Source organism: Phoca vitulina, unplaced genomic scaffold (genome assembly GCF_004348235.1).
Source record: "Phoca vitulina isolate PV1807 unplaced genomic scaffold, GSC_HSeal_1.0 scaffold60, whole genome shotgun sequence".
Classification (NCBI taxonomy): Eukaryota; Metazoa; Chordata; class Mammalia; order Carnivora; family Phocidae; genus Phoca; species Phoca vitulina.
In genome coordinates this window covers 904,439-914,448 of record NW_022589763.1, presented here as the reverse complement: position 1 = coordinate 914,448, position 10,010 = coordinate 904,439, and the positions used below count along the sequence as shown (strand labels likewise).

Genomic DNA, 10,010 nt, shown 5'->3' with positions numbered 1-10,010 from the left:
AGAAGAAGAAGAAGAAGAAGAAGAAGAAGAAGAAGAAGAAGAAGAAGTCTGACTATTTAAAAAACCGAATTATGTTTTCCCAAAGGAAGTCTTGGTACAGGAGGGGATTAGAAGCACAATGCAGGCTGTTTAAGATAAAAGTGGCCCCAGGAGGCCGCCCAGCACCTTCACTTTCTAACCAGCAGGAAGGAGCTCCCCGCCACTCACCACTTGGTTAATTTAAAACATTAGCACCTCTCTCTGCAAAAGAGCTGGCATTTTCCTCCCCCCATTTCCTGCAGGAGAAAACCCTCAAGCCAAATCTGCTCAGAGCAGGCGGAAGGAAATGAACCAGAGATTAGTAACTCAGAAAACGCACATAGGCAAAAATGACGGCCTTTAAGAAATAAAGAGACTCGATTTTATGTCGCCGGCAAAGCTCAGATCTAAGACTATTCAGAGGATATTTTATTGTATTTTTTTTTTTAAGATTTTATTTATTTATTTGAGAGAGAGGGAGAGGAGGAGGGGCAGATGCAGGGGGAGAAGCAGACTCTCCACTGAGCAGGGAGCCCGGTGCGGGACCCGACCCCAGGACCCTGGGATCATGACCTGAGCTGAAGGCAGACGCTTAACTGACTGAGCCACCCAGGCACCTCTCGGACAATATTTTTTAAAAGAACCAGTTTTATTAAAAAAAAAAAAAAAAAGTGAGGCACCTGGCTAGCTCAGTCTGTGGACCGTGCCACTCTTGATCGCTGGGTTGTGAGTTTGAGCCTCACCTTGGGTGGAGATTTACTTAAAAATAAAATCTTTAAAAAAAATGTAAAGCTATAAAAAATATAAACCCCAAAATGTTATGCTCATGCACTGAATTCAACATTATTTTTTTTTAAATTCTATCAAGATTGTGCACGGTCTGTTTTCATAAGGTCGATGCAATGGGGGAAACAAAGTGATAATCTCAGCAGAGGTCCAAAAACACATTTTCAAGAATTTGCAAAATCTGTGCTCAAGAAAAACAACACTTAGAACAGCAGGGACCTAAATGAATCTCTTTGACAGGACAAAGATTTTTGCTTTTGGGTTTTTTTTTTTGTTGTTGTTGTTGTTGTTTTTCATCAACAGCCAGTATTGTAATTCATATGGAAACACTAAATGTAGGAATGTTTTCTTGAATTCACAACGAAAAATGAGATGAAACAGAAAGCCAAGACAATTATGGAGGGGAGAGACACATTAGCACTGTTTCTAAATTACAGGACAACATTTGGAAAACCAGATGCTTCCCCCAAACACATTGAATTTATTTAAAACAAAACAAAACAAAACAAAAACCCTGGAAGGCCATTAAATCAATGGCTTCTGTGCACCAACGGAACACTTAAAATTGAAAAAAGAAAAAAAAAATTCAAGCAAGCAAGAGAAAACTCTACAATGCATAGAAATGACCCACTTATAAAAGAAGGTTAGCGGCCCATTTCTATCTGTTTCATTATGTTAAAATTCAATTTCATTCCTTTTTAAAAGCACAGGTGCATAATGACGCCCACAGCTGGGTCTCCATGAGCCCCTAGGTGGAAACCCTCCTTCTTGCCTCCTTCTCTCAGGGGCCATAAAACACTGCTCCGTTCATGCACATTCTCTCACACCTAAGGGGTGACCTTAGCAAAACATAGCACCCCCAAAATAAGCACCTCTGCACAAGGATTATTTTGACCTGAAGGCAATTGCAAAGAGCAGATAGAAGACAGCCCTAGTGCAGGTCACTTGCCTAAAAGCAGGACATACCCTGGGAAGGTGTCCCCCGCCCCCTCAGGACTTAAATTTCCGGAGACAATGCAAGACCCTCCTCAGCCTGGAGGTGGCGCCAGAGGAACCCATATAAAAAATCCTGCTAAAGGGGCACCAGGTGGCGCAGTGGGTTGAGCGTCTGACTCTTGGTTTCAGCTCAGGTCATGATCTCAGGGTTCTGAGATACAGGACCGCGTTAGGCTCCGCGTTCAGCACGGAATCTGCTTGGGATTCTCTCCCTCTCTCTCTGCCTCTCCTCCCCCCCCCCAAATAAATAATAAATCTTTAAAAAAATTCCTCCTAAAAGGAGCTGTAAATACACGGGAGCCCTCCTCCCCATAGTTTGCATTGGCAGGGGTATGGGAGCACGGCCCACCTGCTCATTCTGCCTTTTGGCTTTTCTCAGGGCAGTTTGGATTCACATTTCATCCTAGAATCGTTTTATGGAGCGATCCCAACGGGTCTCCCAAGGTACCGTTGTCCCACGGAGGGATGGAATCTCAGGGGCTGAAAGCGCCCCAGGGGCAGGGTTTGGGGCAGAGGAGATGGATCCCTTGCAGCCCCCTGTCTAGAGCACACCCCCACCTGCTGGGGGGAATGCCCACCCACCTCCAGGAATCCCAGAATTGCTTTGAATATTATTTTAAGCTGAAGACATTTGGATTCAAGAGATGCAGAAGAAACATTTTTGGGGGGGAGTTTCTCTTATCTGACTAAAAGCAGAAAGTTCTGGAAAATGAGGCTGCCATAAATTCCCTCTTTGGGGTCGCTTTTAGTGCCAGAAAGGACACCAAGGGTAAACCTACCATTAATGCCCTCTCTGGGCAGAGTTTTATGGTCACGAAAAAGACTGAAAGACTTCTCACACTTGCATGAACAAGCATTATCACAAAATTTCTTATCTCCTGTTTTCTTCTGGAAAACTGCTTCTTCTTCCCATAGCGAGCTTTACTCTCTCCTCCCTTTTTCCTACTGGTTAGGTACATAAATCTTTAACTTTAGCTATTTATTGAGCTACTTTTTTTTTTATATAAGCTCCGTATGCATGGGAATACATTTTTCTCCCTCTTGTTCATCTATCTTTTGTCATGTTAATTTGCAGGCCTCCAGAGACAGAACCTAAGAGGGTAGATGACAAAGTTTTTCCTTCCTGACATCCTTAGAATGAAACTAAGGGAGTATGGGAACTAGGTGATGAGTGAATGAACATAGCCCAAAGACACGGACTGAATCCAGGGGGCCTGTTTTAACGTGAAGGGGGTGGAGTCCATTTAATGGGCAAGTCCACATCTTTCCCCTCCTCCTTCATGGGAGGGGAGAAATCAAAATGAAGGCAGGCGCAGAAAAGACAGCTATTATATTCTCACTCATATGTGAGATTTAGTGTGTAAGTTTTACTCCCACCATATAGAAGCAGAGTGAAGGAGGCCATCCTATATATGGAATTTGCCCCAACCCCAAATGGACCACTTTGGCATAAGGATCATTTTGAGCTGGTGGCACCTGAGCATGGACAGGTACAGGAGGAGTTCTCGGCCTCCTTATCTACATAAAAGCAGGGCACAGGACCCTTTGTGAAGGGTTCCCCCACCCTGTCCTGTGCCAGGAAGAGGAGAGTGACCCTTATCACTGGAGATGGGCCACCAGCACTGAGAAGATACTTGACAGACAGACCTTACTAAAATAACCTGTATCGGCCATTAGTTCAAACACTGATTCCCTAGTCACGTCCCCACAATTTATTGGGCCCAGAAGCTGAAATCCCCATTCCTGTGTCATGGAATCTCCTCAATTTCTCACCTCTTTAAAAAATGGCAGGAAAGCTCCCTAGTCTGACCACTTCTTTGGGTGTTTACGTCTCTTCTGTGCATCTCCATGTATGTAAAAAGTTAAACTAAGAACAAATCTATATGTCTTTCCTCCTGAAAAATCTGGCATTTGTCACTTTAATTTGCATGTCCCCATCCCGAGATCTAAGAGGATAGAAGAAATGTTTTTTCTTCCCTGATGAGAGAAATAGGAGCGGAAATCAAGAGCAGGGAGGGGACTCAAGAGTCATTTCACAGGAATTCAAGATTTACAAGGAGTAAAGCCATAAGGCATGAGCCATGAACACTCACCTCTGGGAATTGCCTGGTGGGAAAGTTGGGTATGATGGAAGAGTTCAGCAGGCTATAAGTGCATTCTTGCTGACTCACATTTCTTATGTAATTCCAGGTTAACATTCTTTTCCTTGGATCTAGCTGCATGTTTGTAATAGGAGATATATTCTCTTGTGCTGTAATTAAACAACAACAACAACAACAACAACACTTAGTAGGAATTAGACCCCCTCACCCCCAAGGTGATGTTATAGTTTCAGGTGAGAGGAGACAATCTACAAACATCAGGTGTGGATTGTTACATTTGTTTACTGAGGCCAAATTCACACACAAAATTAACCATTTCAAAGTGAACAATTCAGTGACATACAGGAGCCCATGAAAAAAAATGCTCAGATCCATTAGTTATCAGGGGAATGCACATCGAAACCATAACGAGGAGTCACTTCATACCCATAAACTTAGCTTTGGTAATAATAATTTGAAAAATACAGAAAATAGTTTGAAAAGTGCAAGTTAGCTATTGCAATAATTTGAAAAATAAAGAAAATAATTTGAAAAATACAGAAAAGTTAAGTATAGCAATAATATTTTGAAAAATACAAAAAATAATTTGAAAATATGGACAAGTTAGCTATAGCAACAATAATTTGAAAAATACAGAAAATAATTTGAAAAATACACAAAAGTTAAATACAGTAATGATTAGAAAAATACACAAAATAATTTGAAAAGTACAAGTTAGTTATAGTAATAATGTGAAAAATAAAGAAAATAATTTGAAAAATACAGAAAAGTATAGCAATAATTTGAAAAATGCAAAAAATTTGAAAAGTACAAAAAAGTTAATTATAATAATAATATTTTGAAAAATACAGAAACATACAGAAAATAATTTGAAAAATATGGACAAGTTAGCTATAGCAACAATAATTTGAAAAATACAGAAAATAATTTGAAAAATACACAAAAGTTAAATATAGTAATAATTAGAAAACTACAGAAAATAATTTGAAAAGTACAAGTTAGCTAAATAATAATGTGAAAAATAAAGAAAATAATTTGAAAAATACAGAAAAGTTAAGTATAGTAATAATAATTTGAAAAATACAGAAAATAATTTGAAAAATACCGACAAGTTAGGTATAGCAATAATAACTTGAAAAATACAGACAACTTAGCTATAGTAGTAATAATTTGAAAAATACAGAAAATAATTTAAGGGGTGCCTGGGTGGCTCAGTAGGTTAAGCGTCTGCCTTCGGCTCAGGTCATGATCTTGGGGCCCTGGGATCGAGCCCTGAGTTGAATTCTCTGCTCAGCGGGGAGTCTGCTTCTCCCTGTCACTCTCCCTCTGTGCTCTCTCTCTCTCAAATAAATAAATAAAATCTTAAAAAAAAATGAAACTGGTAAATATTTTTAAAAAAGAAAATAATTTGAAAAATACAAACAAGTTAGCTATAGTAATAATAATTTGAAAAATACAGAAACTGATTCTTAAAATACAGAGAAATAAAAACACAAAAAAATTTTAAAATACAGAAAAAAGTTTAAATACAGGAAAAACAATTTGTAATACAGAAAAAAAGTACAGAAAAAATTTAAAATCACAGGGCAGGCTGTGGAGACATTGGGATCCTCTAAACCTTCTGGGAGGGAAGGCAAAGTGGGCCTTACTGTGTCAGTCAAATTGAGGGGCTTCCCTCTCAGGCCTTCAGGATGAGATTTGCCCCTTGGGATGGGGTTGGGAGTGGGGGACCTGATGCATTACCTGGACCAGGAAGGAACCTGCCACAGGTGAGGACAAGTAGAAACTAACCATGAGGACTTTAATTCTCCCTGTCAGGGGAAAAAAAAAAAAAGGTGGGGAAGGACCAATTAATTTACAACAGAGCCAAGAATATAGAATGGGGGATGAATAATCTCTCCAACAAATGGTGCTGGGAAAAGCAGACAGCCACTTGCAAAAGAGTGAAACCAGACCACTAACCAGATTCACAAAAAACTGACTCAAACTGGATGAAAGACTCAAAGGTACCACCTGAAACCACAAAACTCCTAGGCAAGAAAAAAAACAAAAACCAAAAAGCCAGGTAGGTAACTTCTTGACATTGGTCTCAGCAATGATTTTTTTTTTTTTTTTTTGACTTGACACCAAAAGCAAAGGCAACAAAAGTACAAAGAAGAACATGGCCCTTCATGGAGGGACTATGCAAGTGTCACAAATCCAGAATGTCTGGCCCCAGATCTGGAGCATGTGTGAAATGTGATCGTCAGAGAAGTGAACGTCCGTCCCCAGCCTCGGGGAAGGAGAGGCGCCCACCTTCCCCAGGAGCCTGGCTCCAAACCAGGGGAGATTTCTCTCCCTGCCTATGCAACCTCTTTACTGGGTCACCCGCGGTAAGATTTCTACATTCTCTTGCACCTTTGTGGAGAGGTTTTGCGGGTTAGCAGGAGATTTTTTTTTTTAATACATTTTTTAAAAGATTTTCTTTCTCTCTTTCTTTTCTTTTTAATATTTTATTTATTTATTTGTCAGAGAGAAAGAGAGAGAGAGAGCACAAGCAGGGGGAGCAGCAGAGAGAGAAAAAGGCTCTCTCATGAGCAAGGAGCCCAGGACCCTGAGATCATGACCTGAGCCAAAATTAAGAATGGGATGCTTAACTGACTGAGCCACCCAGGCATCTGAGACTTTTTCTTTTTAATAAGCTTTTCCCAGGACAGGCAGAAGGCCTGACACCCCAGCTGGGTTCAGGGTTTGGGGATAGAGTCTTCACCTTTTGGTCCTTGATTCTGCCAGAGGATAAACATCCACCTATAGTTTGATTTACAAAAGGACCCCTTCCTCTACCAGAGCAGGGGGTGGGGTGGAGATGTTTTGGGTCTGGGGGAGGGATGTTTGTCTCCTTCCAGCGTTAAGGGGTATGGCAGCCCTGCCCCATCCAGACCCTGGCGTTGGAGCACCTGCCTGTACCTACCCAGCTGTGCTTGTCCACGGAATGCTGAGTTCAGGAGGACCAGAAAGCTCACAAGATCCAGAATGGTCGCCATGCACCAGCCCTAAAGCTGCACCTAAACAGGAGGAGACGCCAGGTCAGAGATCAGATTCCAATGAGGGCAGGAACCCTCCCTTCTCGGCACCCCCCACACCCCCTAGGGGAGTCACCAGTAATGAGCCTCTACAGAGCATGCAGGAGCTCTTGGGGTGCATCCCGTGTCTGGCTGGCAGTACCCCATCGGAGCATTGTGTGGGGCCACCATCTTATTGCCACACCCCTGGGTCCCGCCCACAAAATCACAGCACCTCTAAAACTCTGCTGGAACTCCCTTCACAGCATCAATATGTTCAACATGCATCCCTGATGACCACTTTCCGCAAGCTGGGATTGAGCCAACTTTTACCAGCACGCGTGACTTTTCCCTAGCCCACTGTCACTGGCCGTTACTGGTCCAGTCCACATTCCTGCTGCTGAAATGCTTGTGTGGGGACCCATTCCAAACCCCAGAGTTGCTACTGGGATTATTTTAGGCTGCTTCTTTTGTACAGGGTGGCTGAGGGGTGGGACAGGTGAGACCTCCAGTAAAAAGAAGAAGGAATGTGTGGTGAGGATACTGGTCCACAGCAGCCACTTTGGGGTATGAGGCAATTCTGTCTGGCCTTGAGCCAAGCCCCCTTGGGCTACCATTTTCCTATATCACAAAGGTCCCAGCAGGTAGGGACACTCCTGGCATCATCCTAAGGGACCAACCACGGTTCAGAGGGAGGTCACCTGCCTTGGTGTCCATGTGATGAGTAGTGTCTTTAAAAGCCATCTGGAGGTGGGCAAGGAGCTGTGGAGCTGGTTGTGTTGCAAAAGCCAAAAAAAGCAATGGAAGTTTCTGGAATATTCTGAGGGAACCTCTTTCTGTGTCTGGTGATGGCAGGGGCAGTGTTTTGTATATTTGATCAGATTTTTTTCTAATAGCTCTGCATCAGTGCAGATTAGCAAGGGCTGGACACAAAGACAGGGGACGGCCTCAATGGCTGAACTGAAGTCATGGGGAGTGAGGCCACAGGTGACCTGACTGGGGATGGAATATATTTTTTTAATTATTAATATTATTATTATTACTACTATTATTTAGAGAGAAAGAGAGGTGAGGGGAGAGGCAGAGGGAGAGAGAGAATCTCAAGCAGACTCCCTGTTGAGCACAGAGCCCAATGCAGGGCTCGATCTCATGACCCTGAGATCATGACCTGAGCTGAAATCAAGAGTTGGATGCTTAATGGATTGAGCCACCCACATGCTCCAAGGAGGGAATACCTTTGTAGAAAGAGCCAGTACAAACCTGGAGGTCACCAGAGACTCGGGGTACACAAACCCCTCAGGACATTACAGTGTTTCAGCCCTTTCCAGAGACCGTTGCCAACCTCCTGGGATGAGAGACATTTATCTTCCTACCTGGAGGAAGCAGGTAAACTCCTTTCTGCTCTGTGTCTCATTAGTGAGCAAGAAGTCTTCGTGCATAGGACAGACCAAGGGAGAAGGCTGGGAAAAGGGAGAGTCAGAGAGTAGAGGTTGTACAGGAGGAAAAAAACAACAACGTTTTCCCTCTAACCTCTTAGATTCTGTTCCCGACACCTGCAAATTAAGTGGATAAAAGATTAACAGGAAAAGCAGCCTTAACTACATATATATGCATGGAGGTTCACAAAGAAAAATGCAGCTCAAGGAGACAGCCAGATGATCAGGGCTTATAAAGCATCTTTGATTCAACATCAGAAGGGGGTTTCTGGGTTCCGATCGGGGAAGGACAGTTACGGAGAAATGGAAAGCAGGAAATGTGTGGTAAATACGGGCTGTTGTTAATCAGAATCTCTCAGATGATAGTAAATCTCTGGGTGTAGTCATGTTCCTGGTAGAGAACCATTTTTACCATTAGAAACTTCATTTACAAATGTCATTTTCCTTTCCCAAGGGGTACTTGATGTCCTCTATTTTCTGGCAGTTAGGGAGGTATATAGAGCTTTTTCCTGCTTCTGCTGGTTCTCAATGGCTTGTGTTCCAAAATCATCCATATGCCCCAGAGGTACATTGTGGGGTGGGGTGGCATGGCGTGGTGCCCTTCAAGGCTGACCTTGGCCCCTCCGTGTGGGGTGCAGGGCTCTGTAAACCAGAGCAGTGGGTGGGAGGGGGGTGCTCTGGCTCAGCCCGGCGGAGACCACCCCTCCTGGAAGGCGTTCTCAATGCACCTGTTCTGGGTCAGTCCCAACGCAGGGGGTGGTTTGCTTGTGCCTGATGGTGGTGGGTCTCAGGTGCGTCCCGGCTCACAGCTTCCCGCCTTCCCCTTCGGGGGATGGCCCTGCCATGCCACCAACACGGCTCAGGCACTCTGGGATCATTGCTGAAACGTTCCCCCACAAGGAAGGAAACCTGGGGACATATGTGAGCTACAAAGGGAAATCCGAGGTCTGTTTGGAGGCACATGTCCAGGGCAGGAAGAGCCCACGTGGCCAGGGCTGGGGAAGTGAGCTCTTTGGGGAAGGGCCGGTGCTGGGTCAGGCTCCGTGTGAACGCAGACCACAGAAGGGCCACACAGAACCTCAGGGTCGGCTGCCGGAGAAATTCAGAGGGGACAAAGCCAGGCCCAGCGATAAGGTTCCAAAGGGCGTTTGAAGCCCGTGGAGGAGAAAATGCTTTGAGGGGAAAGAGTCCTTTTCAGCATCAGGAGCTGTGGTCTTGGCCTAAGGGGACCTGTGAGCAGTGAGGTGGGTACATTCCTTCTCCAAGAAGGGGGCTTCTCCTGGGGGCTGAGTCGCGCCCCCCTAAAATTCATGTGTTGAAACCCTCGCTCCCAGGACCTCAGAATGGGGCTGTATTTGGAGGTGGAGTCTTTAAAGAGGGGATTAAGGTAAAGTGAGGCCCATTGGGTGGATCCTGATTCCATAGGATGGGGGTCCTTATAGAAGAGGGGATAAGGACACAGACAAGCACAGAGGGATGACCACATGAGGACACAGGGAGGACATGGGGTCTACACACCAAGGAGAGAGGCTTCAGGAGGAACCAGCCTCAGCCCCCCCGGATCTCGGACTCCCAGCCTCAGCCCTGCCTGGATCTCAGACTCCCAGCCTCGGTCTCACCTGGATCTCAGA

The 10,010-nt window shown here is 44.4% G+C and overlaps 1 protein-coding gene across 1 annotated transcript in view; it reads right to left on the bottom strand.

The window, feature by feature from the left end:
• The window catches only part of LOC116623761 (granulocyte-macrophage colony-stimulating factor receptor subunit alpha-like), a 28,841-nt gene that overhangs the window by 16,054 nt on the left and 2,777 nt on the right, over positions 1-10,010 (bottom strand). Inside the window, exons 2-4 of the mRNA XM_032391188.1 lie at positions 8,204-8,403; positions 6,853-6,946; positions 3,894-4,051 (exon numbers count right to left, since the gene is read on the bottom strand). Of these exons, the coding sequence (XP_032247079.1) occupies positions 3,894-4,051; positions 6,853-6,925 (231 nt within the window). The 5' untranslated portion in view covers positions 6,926-6,946; positions 8,204-8,403. The remainder of the gene's footprint in view (positions 1-3,893; positions 4,052-6,852; positions 6,947-8,203; positions 8,404-10,010) is intronic.